General features: G+C 44.3%; 1 protein-coding gene across 1 annotated transcript in view; it reads left to right on the plus strand.

Moving 5' to 3' along the window:
- Positions 1–15,961, plus strand: part of GRIN2B (glutamate ionotropic receptor NMDA type subunit 2B) — a 388,000-nt gene that overhangs the window by 262,923 nt on the left and 109,116 nt on the right. The window contains exon 4 of the mRNA XM_019514920.1: positions 2,568–2,682. Within this exon, the coding sequence (XP_019370465.1) occupies positions 2,568–2,682 (115 nt within the window). The remainder of the gene's footprint in view (positions 1–2,567; positions 2,683–15,961) is intronic.

Genomic DNA, 15,961 nt, shown 5'->3' on the forward strand with positions numbered 1-15,961 from the left:
TCCCCCCCCCCCCCGTCCAGGTGACCCATCACCTGATCATAGAAGATGAGGTTGGTCAGGCACGACCTACCCAAAATGAAGCCATGTTCGCTGTTTCTCAGAATGGCACCTTTTGTCATCCAGTTGTTGATGGATTCTTTGATAATTTTTTCCAGGAACTTCACAGGGATTGAGGTCAAAATGATCGGCCTGTAGTTCCCTGGATCTTCTTTCCTTGCTTTCCTGAAGATAGGTACCATGTTGGCCCTCCTCTAGTCTTCAGGAACCTCTCCTGAGTGCCATGAGTTCTCAAATATCCACACCAACAGTTGAGTTAACTACATCACAGTGAAACAGCTGCTAAATGACAGTGGTTTAACTTGCACTCACTGCTGGCTAGAATGGATGCACAGAACAGTTGCAATGGATCAGTCTGAACTACAGCAGCCCCCCAAACCTCTTTTCAATCAATGTAATTTTTTTCTGTTCCTACACTTTTCAGGGTGTAAACACCATGAAGGCAGAATAAAGTCTTTGGATAGTTCAAATGAAGTTAAGAAAAGAGCAATTTCATGTGAATATCTAGAAACTCTTCCTAACAATATGGGGTATTGGAGTGGAAGAGTCTTTCTCTATGGAGTGGAAACCTTGCTTGAGTAATTGAAAATGGGACTGGGAATGCCATGGAGATTAAACTATTGAGGCCAACCCTTCAGACAAGATGGTTACCTCTAGCTTATATTATATTATGTGACTGTATATGTGTTTTAGCAGGTGTACAGTGTTCTAGGTCTGTGGCAACAGCTTCATGAGATGTTTCAGTATATGAACAGTGGAGAGCTGTTTCAATACATGAACAGGGGAGACTGTTAAAGAGGCCATGTAGATTTCTTACAAGCCATTGAACAATGTAATATATATATTTTTCTTTCTTTCTTTCTTTCTTTCTTTCTTTCTTTCTTTCTTTCTTTCTTTCTCTCTCCCTGACAGCATAATTTTAAAATGGAGCATGCCATTTGGATATCTGAACAGTAAAAGAACACAAAAAACAAAACAATAGACAGACTCTCATTTTCAGCAAAGCCACTTTAAAAAGCTCTATTAGTGTAAAGGAGCCTCTAAGTGAGAATCACGGTAATCTTCATCCACTCAAAGGTCCTTCCCACTGCTAGAACAGCGTAAAGTGGCTTCAGTATCAATGAAAATCAGCCCCAGGCTGTTTAATGGACCATTTCTACTGCTGTTATGACCCAAGAGAATGACAGTCAGCTCAGCAATGAAGCACCTCCTATTGGAGGGATGGGATATTAGGATTTAGGGCAGTGATTGGCACTCTTTTCAGGCTGCAGGCTGGAATGACACCGCTCAGGTCAGAGGTACCACTGAAGCCCCATGTCTGCAGGGAGCATTGGGTTTCATGAATACTTTAGTGTCTGTCCTCTGATCATTGGGCAAAGGATGCATCCTAGGTGCACCCCTAAGGAAGATATTAAAATTGGTTTACTTGGAGGGCCATAAATTGTTAATCTCTGGAACAGGGAATTACTTGGCTAGTCATCTTTGAGAGTTTTGCTGTTTGGTCCCAACTGGTACAATGGTTTATTCCTATGGGGGCCAACCTTTTTGGCAGGTGTGCCATTAATTAGCTTCGCACCCTCCCAAGTGATGCTGTGATACCTTTCCTGTACCTGATCTGCAGCTTTGCTTTCTGCTTCCTGCCCTGTGCTCCCTGTCTGATCCCTGCCCCTACTGCCTATCACCTTCGTACTCTGCTATGTGCTACACATGGGGACTGTACATGCTTCTTGTGGTATGCTTAGCACAGATTGGCCACTCCTGGTCTATTCTCTTCCTAGAAAAAGGGACCTTTGTAGCTAGCTATCGAAACCTTTATTATTCTGATTCTCATGTCTTATACAACTGCTTTTGGCTTTATCCTCTTCTCACTTACATCAATGTAAAAATACCTTGATTTCAGTGAGGTCCAAATTGGGGCTCTCATGGGTGCATCCCTCCTTTCTGTACTGCCTTATGGTGCCCTGCCTTGTCGGATGGTTGCCTGATGAAGGGACACTGTTCCTCTCTGTGCCCCTGGCTAACGCAATTCAAAGGATTTGTGGAATACACAATGTTTTTATGAGAGACAGTAAGAGCTAGTTTGGGGAGCATGTGCAGCCTGTCCTCACTGCTCATTAATATTGATTCCTTCACACTTTCAGGTAGGGGGCATTAAGTACCACAAATGCACTTGTACTGATGTGGTTGTTCTGGGTACTGCCATGGGAATACAGCAGGAAGCGGCAAGGAAAGCAGTCACCCCATTGTAGCAGCCAATAGTGAAATGTGTAAAGTTACTTTGGTCTTGTCTATTTTCTCCCAAGTCCTTGGTTATCTTCTCTTCTCATTACCTCTCTGTCTCCCCCACTTACCCACCCTCTGTTGTTCAGCTTTTCCCCTGCTGTTCTGAGGCAGTTGCTTCTTGAGCATGCAGTGTTACTGTAAGCCTCATTTAATTGTAGTGGGGGAAGCAGGTCTTTGTTTCAGGCACAGCTCCTGAGTGTTTAAATCGTATCTGTTCTCTCTTTCAGGTACCTGATTAATGTCACCTTTGAAGGGAGGAACTTGTCCTTCAGTGAGGACGGCTACCAGATGCATCCCAAGTTGGTCATCATTCTTCTGACCAAGGAGAGGAAGTGGGAGAGGGTAGGACATGTTTGGTAACTCTCGAACTGGATTTGGGAGGAGGGTGGTGAAGGTCCTCATCAAGTTAACCCCTCATTCTTCATTACTTCTCATCAAAGGGATGGCTAGCTACTTACTGCCACTGAGGATGGATCAGGGGTAAGTGGAGTCTGGTGTATCCAGTAACACAAATGCACCATCTCCTTAGTGCAGAGCTCCATTCCATATGTATGTTAGTTTTTAGAGCCTTCACTCATAGTTCCCTTCAGCATCAGTTTTCCTGTCCTATATAGCAGATATCAGCCCAGCACACCAGCTCCTTTTGAGGGTGGAGCAAGGAACATCTGAGTGAATGCAGATGGTCTAATGAATCTTTGATCCTTCAGCTCTTTGTGGTTAGGGTCATAAAGTACCATGAATGAGCTCATGTTAACGTAGTGGTTACAAACATGCATATGTTGCCATCACCAGTTTATATGCCCGTCTGCCTGTATGGTATGAGAGCTTGAACTTGTGACACTCTGCACTGAAATCATAAGCCCTTTCCAGCTGAAAGAGATACTTTGTTAAACTGTCCTTTGTTTCAAGTTTTAGCCCTCCAGCCAACAGAAAGCCAGAAATACATTTTGCAATGGAACAGCTTATTAGCCAATTTCTGCTCTGCGTGTGATTGTAGGCAAATGTTTAATGAGATAATTTGCATGGTTCTAAATAGTTTCCATTCAAAACTAAGCTTTGTCTTAAAAAGGCTAGGGATTTCATGCTGGAGGAAGACTTTGGGATATTGGAGTTAGGGCAGGAAGGGAGCTTCGTGACCAGAAACAGTGCTCCACCCCTCAAGGGAAGTGAAGAGGCCAAAGAAGGTTCTGACATCAACTGAGTACAGAGGATGAATTGAGGACTAGAAAGGGATGAGGTAAAAGGTGCTGTGTAAGAGAAGCAGAAAACCCTGCACAGTGCCTCCCTGAAGGCAATGGAAGAGTCATTGGAACAAGGAGATTTTGCCCACCACAATTCTGGATGTGCCCATGGGTAAAGCATAGAAAATTGGCCTTCCCACACAGTGACCTTTCAATGGCTGGACTCCCACTGAGTAGGCTGCACTCCCACTGCCTGGGCAGCTTAGCTAGTGTGAGGATGAGATTGTCTGGATGCTATGCAGTCTACTTGGAGGGTTTGTGGTGGACAGTCAAGGGCTTATGTTGGAAGGATATGACACTAAGCTCTTGAGTGCCAGAAGAAATGGCTAGGTGAGCCACCCACTTTTGGAGGACCCACCACAAGAATATGAGAGGAGCAGAAGACAGGGTGGCTTTTGCCAGATAGATCACATGGTTAGGGATACTGGAAAGAGGTGGCTTCATGCATCAGACAGGCATTACCAGGTCTGCCCAGTCTTATCAGCTGTGGACCAGGAGGTCTCTGGGAGTGGCTGGCTCTAATGCACTCCATTAGCTGAGCAAAGGGGATGAAAGCTGTACAGCATGGTTTGCTTTTGGGGGCTGTACAGTTGAGTCAGTCTAGCTGAGGAGACAAGTTTCCAGGTCCTAAGGAGGCCCTAGTAAAGAGCAGGAGCTCAGTCAAGTCCTGAGCGTGTTCCTTCAGGTCACGGTAGGAGAGCTGCCATTTTTAGAGGTGTACCAGAGTCTCTAGGGGTGACAGGAAGGGAGTGTAAGAAAACACCATGCCAGCATATAAGGCCTTGGCCTTGGCCTTGGCTTGGTAGCCCTGGAGAATCAAGTCCTGAATTTATCTATGGGGCAGCAGCAGGGCAAGAGTCTCATGGACATTTCTCTACCTCAGCTCTGTGAAGGGAAGGTAGTGTTCCTCAGTGGTAACAGAGATAGCTCAGTCTTTAAGGCTCAGGGAGGTTTTGGTCTCTCTGCTGGGCTTGCCATTTAGTAAAACTTGCTGGTGAATTTGAGGTGTGGGACCTGGAACTGAAGCTTACCCAGCGCAACCCAGACCGAGTGACTACCACACATTCATTATGCAGGGACAGCTTTTCATCCCTACCAAGCTGGATTCAAACAAGTGACCTTCAGGTGAAGCAGTCTGTCTGATTTAGCAGTACCCTCAGGCATTGGGCTCCCAAGAAATGCTAATGTTTTACTTTCAAGAATAGTCTGGCTTCCTGGAAACAGAAGAGCATATATAGAGATCTATCTATCTATCTATCTATCTATCTATCTATCTATCTATCTAGTCCTATATATAGAGAGAGAGAGTACTGAACTGATTGGATGTAATACAGACAGGTTCTTTCATTTACTGGATAAGCAGGGAATTTTTTTCTATGTGTGGCTTTGGTATGGGCAGGCAACTTCAGTAATGCAGCACTCCCCCTTGCTCTTAAAGCAGCACCTTCCATTAACCAAAACATAAACAATATTAATAAATGAATAGAAAAAGTTTTTTATGTCAGGGCCATTTTTTTGCTTTATATTTAGAGAAAAGGGTCCTGGGTCCTGTGTGGGGCTCCTAGGTCTCATTAAAATGCAAAAAAAAAAAAGTTATAACAACAAATACTAATGGAATGGCTAACCTTATGTCTAAATTGGATGTTTTTCAGTGTTAAATCATTAAAAACTGTCACGGGTATTTCTCATTCTCCTTTAACAGGGAGTCCTATTGTTATACCTACATCTATGTAACGTACAAAAGAAGTTACATTAATAGAAAATTAAGGCCCTGAAGTCAAGCACTTGAAAGTTCAGAAATGCCACGTTTAAGGCTGCAAATGCAATATTAATTCAACCCACTTGTGTAAATGTGTTATAGCTCAGACCTTCATTACATGTTCACTTTTTTCCCCCATAACTTGCATAGAGGTCATAGGATGGATGTGAACTCTTTCACACAGCGAAGAGGACAAATGCAGGTGCCTGTACAGCACCTGCCATAAAGCCAGCTTTGTGGGATATCAGTAACAGTCCCCCCTGAAGACTGTTAGTGTTCTGAGCACTGGTGAGGCATAGCCAGAATGGTCCGGCACCCTGCCAGTTCCTTGCTGGTGCAAACTGCTTAGGGGCTGTGGCAGTATTTAGCACAGGTTGGGCCAGCTTCTTCTTCCCTTGAACTAGAGCTGTGGGGGGAACTTTCTGACAGAAGACAGGTTTGTTGGTTCACCAGAACCAAAATGCTTTATGAAATTATACTTGGGACAATTTTGGCAGACTTCCAACAAATCATAGGCAGATTCTGATGAAGCCAGCTTGCTTTTCCTGCTTGTCCACCTGGCGGGGTTTCTGGGGAACCAGAGATTCTGGGGCAGATCTACCATGTGCCTGGCTCCAGACCAGGGAACCTGGGACATCCAGAATCTTAGGTCAGCTGGCTTCTGACCTGAGCCATATTCCCATAACCCGGGGAAGTAAGTGGATGGGGCAGCTGTCCCAGGAGTCATACAGGCCAGGAAACCTTTCTGTTTGGGAAATTGGAAGCCTGGGGGTTCCCCAGACCCATAGAAGTCTGCGTGGCAGGGCTGCCCAAGAGCTGGGAAGCCCTGGCAGCTGACTGCTGTTGACATTATTCGTGTCCGCTTCATGGCTGCCCACCACTGAGAACTGAGAGTTGGACAATGGGTTTGACAAGTCTGTGTCAGTCAGCAGCTGCTGAGCTTGGAGGGAGCCTCTTTCTTTTTGGAGACACCATGTTCTTGTAGTTCCAAAATGAAATATGGTGGCATTTCAGTTATGGGAGGTGTTTTCTCTTTTTTTTGAGATTTTAGTTTGTCACTCTAATGTGGGATCTTGTTTTTTTTCAAAAACTCACCAATTATTTCAGAATGGGAGTTTGGTTTCCTGGCCAAATCTTGGTTTTTCAGGTCTGGACACACTAATGAATCTCCTCCTGTGTCTTTAAAACAGACTGAAGCTACATAGGGCTCGCAGTCATGAAAGAACATCCATAGCAACCATTTTCTGGAATAGATCTGTGTTCCTGCGCTTCCCAGCTATTGTAGTCACAAGCTGTATTTACTGTTGTCATAAGTAAATGTTCTGCATTCAGTTCTTCCGACTCATTTTTTTAAATACAGTGTTCTTTGAGAGCAAAAGTTCACAGTACTAACATGGCATGAACTCTCTTTTTGCTTTTTAATTACCCAGTTAGTAAAGGTCCCTCTCCATTGGCCAGCCTTGCTTCCCCATGCAGCCTTGTTTAACATGCACCAGCACCTCAACCAAGACTCAGATTGGAATCCTAAAGTGTTTGCTAACCACAGGGCTGATTCTCTGTTGTCTCGGGACTTCTTTGGTTTGACCCTGAGGGACTGCAGTGCAACCAGAGTCCCAAGGGAATACATGTGATATGACAAGCCTTCTTTGTTAAGCACAGAATGACCTTGTTAGCTTTTCAGCCACTTGCAAGAGCCCCTATCACATCTGTGTTGGCCTTGGATGATTTGACACCGAGATTAAGAGGAGGCAAATCCATCCTTCAGTCTCTGTGAAGGTCTCTGTATCACTGCAAGGATAGACTGGGGCCAGAGGTGCTGTTGCAGTGTTGTCCACCACTGGGCAGTAGCCACTTACATACCTTAGACTAAGAAGTGAGTGCAGGCAGATGAACAATCGCTGCTCATAGTAGATAGAACACATGTAGCAGGGGTGCATTTATGCTCTAGTGGGCTCTCACAAGCCATATCAGACTGCTTCTGAGCTGCCAGTTAGGAGATGGCTTCCCTGTGCTGTAGGGTGAGTAAAAAATGAGCTGACTTTACTAACCTGAGTTATTAGACCCTAAGCAGAATTGAGATCTACTGGAAGTCACACTTTGTGTTTTCTGCAGCAGGAAAACCAGCAGTTCTTCCTTCTTGGCACTGCTGTGTTCTACATTGAGCATCCAGCCTGGGCAGTTATTGCTGAGAATTATATGCCTGTTATAGAATAAGGTGGTACCTCTCTTGATATGTACCTCTCCACTTCACAGTGATATTGTGTCAGCCTGCGCAGTGCCAGTGAATTAGAGGATCAAACACAATAGAAATTAGAGCGGGTTATTAGGTTATACATCCCTCTGTTACTATGGCAAGTGCAGATTTTTTTCCCACATTAGCACTCTCTCTTGTGCTGTGTCCAGGCCAGCTTTACTTCATTTTTGCCTTTTCTTGACTGTACCCCTTCCTCCATGCTACCAAATGGTTCTAGTTGTAAGAGACGCTCATTCCTGGGATCATGAGTCCAGACCAGCCTAGCACTGCCAAAGCTGTCAGTATTGCAGTCCTTTCTCCATTCATGCCCCCCACCCAACTTTTGAAGGGATGCAGTTGTCACCTTGGCTCTCGGCATCTTTGCTACTGACCTTCCCATTGACTGCTGCTCCTTCAAGATGTCTTTAAATTAGCTTAAAGATGACTTCAGGATTTTTATTTCAATCCTTGTTTGCCTTTAATTTGCTTAGTTACAGTAAAAACAAAGCAGTGTTGTATATCTTAAAGCAGCAGCCACTTGAATCTTTACTTGGATCCCAGTTTCTTCTATGTAAATGTGTTTCTCTGTCTTTCTCTTCAGGTGTCACTAGGGATTCAGGTCACCACTCTGAGCAGATGCTGACAGCATGCTTCCCCCATCCTCTCCCCGCCTCCCGTGTGTCAACACCACACAGCCCTCTGATTTGCAGGCTGCTTGTAGTATTTATTTCTGCTGAACAGTCTAAGGTCCTTCTGCTTCTGCAAAACAAGGTGTTACCTCTGAGTTGTTAGAAGTTACAGGCTGCTCAAACTCCTAGATGACTTAGTACACACATGGGTGGATCTAGGGTTTTGAAAAGGAGGGTGCAGATAGTGTAGCCCATGATCACATATAACACAACACATTTTTTTCCAGTTAAAGAGAAACTAGATGCTTTGCTAATATGCTAGGGGTCGAGCACTAGATTATTCAGTTTAAGATCAAAGCAAAAACAAATATAACTATTAGAATGTGCATTCATTAGCTATATCCTTTATAAACTTAAAAAAACACAACAGACTAGGACAAAAATAGTCAAAAGGTATTGTGTCATTATTCCTGTAGTCATTATAGTTAAATGTGCATCTCTTCAGATTAAAAAACAAACAAACAAGCCCTAGTCTTCTTGAGTGTCTTGACAGTGTATTTAATACCCCATTGACCATTAAAAAGGAGAGAGGGTTATTAACACATGTTCAGTGGAGAGAGATTAGCAGGAATCAGGGAGATGATAATGAGCTATGAAGTCAATTGACTCTCTCAGCACAGCCTAATTAGAACTGCCACTGCCCTCCCAGGCAGTTGGTTTTAAAGTTTGGGTGGAGCAGGAATACACAGAGAGGTGTGTTGTCCAGGGGTCATTAGTCAGGTCCTTGGCAAACGCATCTTGTCTGTCAGTGCAGTTTTGGTGCAGGTGCAGCACTAAGTGTTCCTATCTCCAGCCAACATCCTTGTTAACCAAGAGCCTTTAGAATTTGCACACCTTAACATACATTTGGGGTTTATCCCCTCTGTGTACTTCAGCAGCTCCAGATCAGTTCTAACTTACAGGTCTGGAATCTCCTTTCTTCTTGAAATTGCAACAGCTGATAGATATACTGTAGGTATTCAATATTCCAGATGCTGGGTTTCTGCTAATAGAAAAACAATTCTCACCAGATGCCAAGCATCCTGCTGCCTATTACTTCTGAAACCCAGATGCTTTTCAAACATGGTGCTGCTTTGTTACCCCTCAGTGCAAGTCTACATGTTCTCAGAGGTAATAACTCTTTGCTTGTACTTCTTGAACCAACAGATGATGAAATACTTGTAGCACTGCCATTTTTTCAGTTGTCTGAGATTTTGACTTTTGAATCCTTGAGATCTAATCAGTAGCATTCAGGATGTGCGCATTCTCTCCTTCCTCCTGAAATCAGCACAGCTGTGGTTAGAGGCTCCTACACAATCAGCTGGTAAGCTATTCTTCTGCAGTTTTTGCACTTGCTAGTTTGCTCGTAAAGTGGGTCCGCTGGCCATCACATACTGACAGAGATCTCAGTAGTTACAGTCTGCATTGGCTTCCTAGCACTGCAGCAGCATAAATTATAGTGTTTTTAAATGCAGACTTTCCAGATATGCATTTAGGCTAACATAAGAGTTCACATAAGGGGTCTCCAAAACTAGCATAGAAATCTTGAAGCAAAACAGAAGTGTCACTTCTGTTTCACTGAAGTCAAGTGGAAGTCTCCTAGACTTGGTAAGGTGGATTATTTAAATCGATAATATATGCACTAGGTTGAATAATAAACATAGGCACTTTTAATTAACATTAAACTCTTTACTTGTAACTTACACTGGATACATACATTCATACATACAGCCTACTCAGGTTGTTAATCCAAGTGTCCTATTCTGCTACATTGCATTTTTTTGTCTCCCCATTCAACATAGTCTGCTAACTTTGGTTCTGACCCCAGAGTTCCTATCTTCATTACAGTTCTCAGATTCTAGTCGCCTCCCACGCCTCTAGTTGACACCCAAACAAGTGTCTTAGTCTTGGATAAAAGGTACTTTCCAACCCCACTTCTTGTAGTCTATAAAATAATGGGGTGCGAGGCAAGCTTGAAGTTCTTGCTCCTGCTTTATAGCTTGGCTCTGGTCCCCTTATTGCTGGTTTGGTCTTGGCTTCCTGGCTGCATCCCTCTGCTGGGTCATCCTCTCTACTGCAGTTTCCAGCTGTACTGTAATTCAAAGTAGTATGTTTAGAAGCCAAATCTGGAAATATAAAATGGGGAAATAACTGGCTAAGCAGCAGTGCAGCAGAAAAGAATCTGGGGTTAGATCGAATCACAGACTGAATATGAGTCAGCAATGTGATACTGTTGGGAGAAAAAAAGGCAAATCTCATTCTGAAATGTATTAACAGCAGTGTTATATGTAATACACAGGAGGTAATTGTTTTGCTCTACTCAGTGTTGGTGAGGCCTCAGCTGATTACTGTGTCAAGTTTTGGAAAAAGCAGTTGGAGAAGGATGTAGGTAAATTAGAGAAAATTCAGAGGGGAGCAACAAAAATGAAAAGAGGTTTAGAAAGCATGACTTTTGAGGAAAGACTGAAAGAATTAGGTTTGCTTCATCTAGAAAAAAGGAGAAGATGTAAGCCTGACAACAGGCTTCCACTATGGAAAAGGTTGTTATAAAGAGGATTGTGATCAAATGTTTTCCGTGTCAATGGGTGCAGCTACACATCACCCTATGGCAAGGTGACAATGCGCCACATCACTGTATGACATTCTGTGGTGATATAGTGATCATGGGGGTCTATAAGTGATCACCAGTCACGTCACTGTAGCAGTGTGCTTCCCCGGGATAGTGCACTGCGATGGTGACATAGCTGGGAAACGTACCTGTGCACAGTGTTCACGGTGCAGTAACAGTCTGTACTGTGCCACGGAAGTACTAAAGCACAGTGCCATAGCAACATTGCCATACGGTGATGTGTAGGCATGGCCAGTGGTATGTAAGACAAAAAAAAGTTAGCTTAATTTGCAGTAGGGAAGATTTAAGAGAGATATTAAGAGAATTTTATAACTGTAAGCACTGGAACAAGCCATGTAGGGAGGTTGTGGAACCTCTTTCATTAAAGGTTTTTAAGAACATTTTAGACATACCAGTCCTTGGTGATCAAAATATACACCCCTATATAAGAGCAGGGAGATAGATAAATGACCTTCAGAGGCCTCTACTACCTCTTTTTTTTTCTGATTTCAAGGGTATAAGGCAGGGTATTGCCCTAGAAGAGATTTATTGTTGTCGGAAAAAAAATAATGGCACAGACAGGCTGATTAGCCTCATTGTGGGGCCCAGTGAAAGTCTCATTTTTGTGAGACTCGTCTACTGCAATATTTTACACTTGGGCAAGCACTTCTCATGTCAAGGTCATGGGTAATGGTAAACAGAATCATTATTAAGAACCTCACCCCCTACTGCAGGCTTGATGTTGATGAGAATAATGTGCACTGAAGAGGAACCGAAGCAGCAATACCTTATATTTAGCATGGGTAGGTCTGTATTGTGGCTGCAGCAAGCTGTACTATCTACAACCAGGTCCTATCTACTTACTCCCACTTGCACCCTCCAAACCTGGAGACACACCAGTGGAGATGCTCCGTGGCATCCCCCTCTCACTGCTTTAGAGAGCTTGGCTTCTGGAGTGCTTGAGGGTGGCCACTGGGGACAGCCCCGGAGCACCCATGCAGTAACATTTGGATGGGCTGTGCTCAGGAACAGCCTGCCTGGGGCTTGCTGCTGCCACAGTGTAGATGTACCTTAAGATGCAGCCTCAGACCTTTAAGGAACCAAACACCTACATGCGTCTTATGTGACCCAAAGCCAATATTACCCTAAGCCAGTGCTCTTTGGCAGAGCTGTTAGAAGACCCAAAAGGAGAATTAGTTTGTTTCAAGGGAGAAAACATATCAGCCAGGTCCTACCTTTTAAATGTGCTATGAAAAATACTCATCATTATTTCTGTTTGCTTCACTGCTTTGGTGGGAGATAGTGGAGGTGCTGAACACCTGATGGAATAGTGTTGGCCTTTGATAAGACGCCTCTCTGGAAAATGTGAATATGTGAGTTGCCTTCCTTTGGTGCTGCCCTATCATATTACAGGAAGGCTGGGGTTTGGGTTTGGTTTTTTTTAATATTGAGGTACGTGTCCAAGGGAGAAGGTAAGGTTGAGGGTAGAATCCAGGGTGCCATAGATCCAAACATCTTCTCTAAAGACCTTCCTGCCTTTTGAAAGTTCAAGATGATGGTGTAGTCTCTGGAGAGATGGTTCCTTCATTGGATTGCCTGGAACTTACCAGAGGAAGCCTTTTTGGCCATACTGACTGCTTACCTTCCTATGCATCAGAGGGGCCGAGTCCATGGGGGCCTGAGGGCCCTGGCCCCCCTCAGGAAGAAGGCTGTCACCTGAAATGCATAAAACTTTCCACATGTCCATCATCTTAGCTCTACCTCCCCAGCAAAAATAAAAGTTGGCTCCTATGCTATGCCTGTTTACCAGTTTGGGCTGGATATTTTCTCTTTGACTAGGTTCTGCTCTTTGTGTAGGGTTTTAGAAGAAAGGCATCTTTACAGCATGGCCAGGGGCTTGGCAAAAGATATGTTTTATCCCACCTACTCCTTTTGTGGTGCAAAAAGATTGGATTATTATTGCCAGTCACTCTTGTTTTGCTAATTTCTCTGTGTACATGGGGATTGTGACTCAGGGTCCCTGGAGAGATGTGGCACATGCATTTGTTTAAACCTGCTAAATTTTTTAGTGACTGATTCTTCTCTGATTTAAACCAGTTTTACAAGGAGGTAACTGCTGAGGGATTGCTCTGGATTTAAACAGGTACCTGAAATCAGAACTTGGTCCTATATTTTTGTTTTTCTTTAGGCAGAGTGTCACTTGTGGACCTTAATCCAGACGGTAATTCACTCAATCTCTTGGTTCTCGTTCAAGAAGATATTTGTATCAGAGAATACATACTTTATGAATAGTCTGCTCCCAAGTGAAGGTGTCGTAGACATTTTATCTATTTCATATTTGATGGGTCTACTGATGATTTTGATTCAGTCAAACAACAGATTCAATTTAGTTCTACATCTATTCTGTATCCACTGTCAAGGTTTGGTATATCTTGTCACAATTATATTGTTTGAAACAGAAGATTTACAGCTAATTATGTCCCTTAATTTCTATTCTGCAGAAGAAGGAAACAGGTTTTTGATACCAGGTGCAACCATCAGCAAGAAACCCACTTTTGTCATTGGGGATAAATAGAAAATCTCTCTGAGAGAGAGTTAGTAGTAAATCTTTTCACTGTTCTAATCCTGTGGTATCTTTTATTCACAAGACTATAGTCATTGACTCCATCTTTGAAGATAAATAGTCATTCGAGCCCTCATTGCATCAGACCATTAGACTATGTATCCTACAGTAATAAACCAGTCCCTCTTCTGTGTACAGAGGACAAATTGCTGGGTATCTTATCATAGCCATCACACAAATATGTTGGTGTAAGCTCTTTATTTTATCTTTACCTGTTGCAAAGGGGCAATCAGCTTCATTTCCTTACATTTTGGAGTATATTTCTAAAGCTGATGAGCCTATAGAAAAATTTTATGGCTCTTGTCCTCTTGTCCCTGCTCCCTGGCTGCTGCAGGGAATTTTTACTTGGAAACAGTGACAACTGTTTGCCTTTAATGCAAGTCAGTTACAGAGAAAATGTTAAGATTTGTATTAAGGGCAAAGTTAGCTTGTCTACTACAGTTTACTCATTGCTGAAGCTGATTATGCTCAAATTATTGTTACTGAATAACCTTGTTTAGTGTTCTTTGCCTGACTCCTTGGTCAGGGTTACACTTTTTTCACTTCAGTTGGATTAGGTATATTGCACTGGTGTTATAATACAATCTAGCCATAAAATAAACTTGAACTGTAGAACCTGGATTAGTTCATCTTGGTGGTTTGCAACCCACTTAGTTTGCAATGTGTTGCTTACAGAGAACAGCTGGAGCACCTCAGTGGTCCTATGTAGTTGTTTTGTATGTATCCCTCCCCTCCACACACACACACACACACACACTTCACAAGCCTTTATTTTCACAGGGGGATAAGGAACCTAATCTTGAGAAGTAATCAAGGACTGCTCTTGTCCTCTGCTACCTTCATATAAACTCCAGTAGGAAGACCAATATCTCCTACATCCACATGTCAGGAAGTGTGAGATGTCACTATTATCTCTTGCTCATTTAAAAAAAATTATGAATGGTATTATCGGTTGCCATTTTAATTATTTATATCTGGGGTTGGCAAGCTATGGCCCATGGGTTGAATCTGGTTTATGAAGCCTCTGAATCTGGTCCTTGGAGATGTAGCTTTGATGGCATTCAGAAGTAGAGGGCTCTGCCCTTGCTGTGCTACAGAAGGAGGAGGTCTCTCTTCCCTCCTCTACAGAGTGGGAGCCAGGTGGCAGGGAGAAGTAGCAGAAGCTGCTGGTCCTTGTGCCCACCCACCTAAGACCTGATCTGGGTCATCCTGGACACCCTGCCAGAAAATGCTGTCAAACCCTGATTTATATTATTGTAATGTTGAGGATCTCTGGTCATGGATGAGGATGCTATTGTGTTAAAAATAAGAGACAGGCAGATCCAGAGTGCCTAGGCAGCAGGGTCACTGCTGGTGATGGCAGTGGAGATGCTGGCAGCAGCAGCTGGGCAGAATTAGTTACCACCATAGGGGCTGCTGGGAAGCTGAGTCCAACTGCTGAATAACCCCCACCCCACCATGTGACCAAGGGATGTGGGACTGTCTGCATGCACCACAGCATGGGTTGCCCCCTGCACCTGGGCAGGGTGGGGCCAAGGGACCCACTGCAGGATGAATAGAATTCCTTGGTGGGATGGATCCAGCCCGTGGGCCATGTTTTGCCCCACCCCCTGGTGTAGTGACCCACTTTTCTTAAACTTGACAATATAGTCCTAAGTTTACTGGTCTATAATGAGACCCTGAGAATATACTGTAGCCTCCAAATTAATCTTCATGTCATAATAATGTGATCCTCATGAGATGACATTGACTCTACACCACAGTGACATGTGGGCTAGGGATAGACATTCAAAAAGCCAGAGCATGAATTGATTCAATCTTTGCAGATTAGTCTGACTTGCCTAGATTGAACCAATCTGCAGGTGAACAGACATTCCCTTTTCACTCAGGAAATGCAGGCACAGCCTGCAGTGGCTCAGGCCAGAAGCCAGAGGGCACTGGAGTATGCCCTTGGCTGCAGGGAAGCTGTGCTGGGGGTGGGGTGTAGCCAGCCCTGGCAGTAGCCTCAAGTGAGCTGGCTAGGGAGAGACTTTAATTCCCTCCTCCCTGTCCAACTAGCATGGACCTGAGTTGGGGTATGCCTGGTGCTCCCCCCTTGCTGCTGCAGTGGCAGGACCAGGGCCTGGCCAGATGCTGGCCAGTATGGGCCCCTGAGGCAAAGGGGGCAGCAAGTAGGTTTATTCCCCCTTCCACCTCCTTTGCTGTCCGGGGGACTGCAGCCGGGGTCAGCCAGCCCTGACTGCCGCCTCCGCCAATTGCTGCCTGCATGGAGGGAGTGGAAGAATAAGCCCCTCCCTGCTCCCTTCTTCAGGTGCTGGAGGAAGCAGGGAAATAAACCCCCTTCCTGCCCCCATCACATAAGGGGGACATGCTGGCCAGCCTCTGGCCACACCCCCACCCCTACTGCTGGTGCAGTGAGGGGGGCAGGGACTGTGACGGGGGCAACAGCCCCTGTCATGGTTTCCCGGGAGGGCAAGCCTCTTCCTGTG

Source organism: Gavialis gangeticus, unplaced genomic scaffold (genome assembly GCF_001723915.1).
Source record: "Gavialis gangeticus isolate Ggan-Ray unplaced genomic scaffold, GavGan_comp1, whole genome shotgun sequence".
NCBI classification, from domain to species: domain Eukaryota; kingdom Metazoa; phylum Chordata; order Crocodylia; family Gavialidae; genus Gavialis; species Gavialis gangeticus.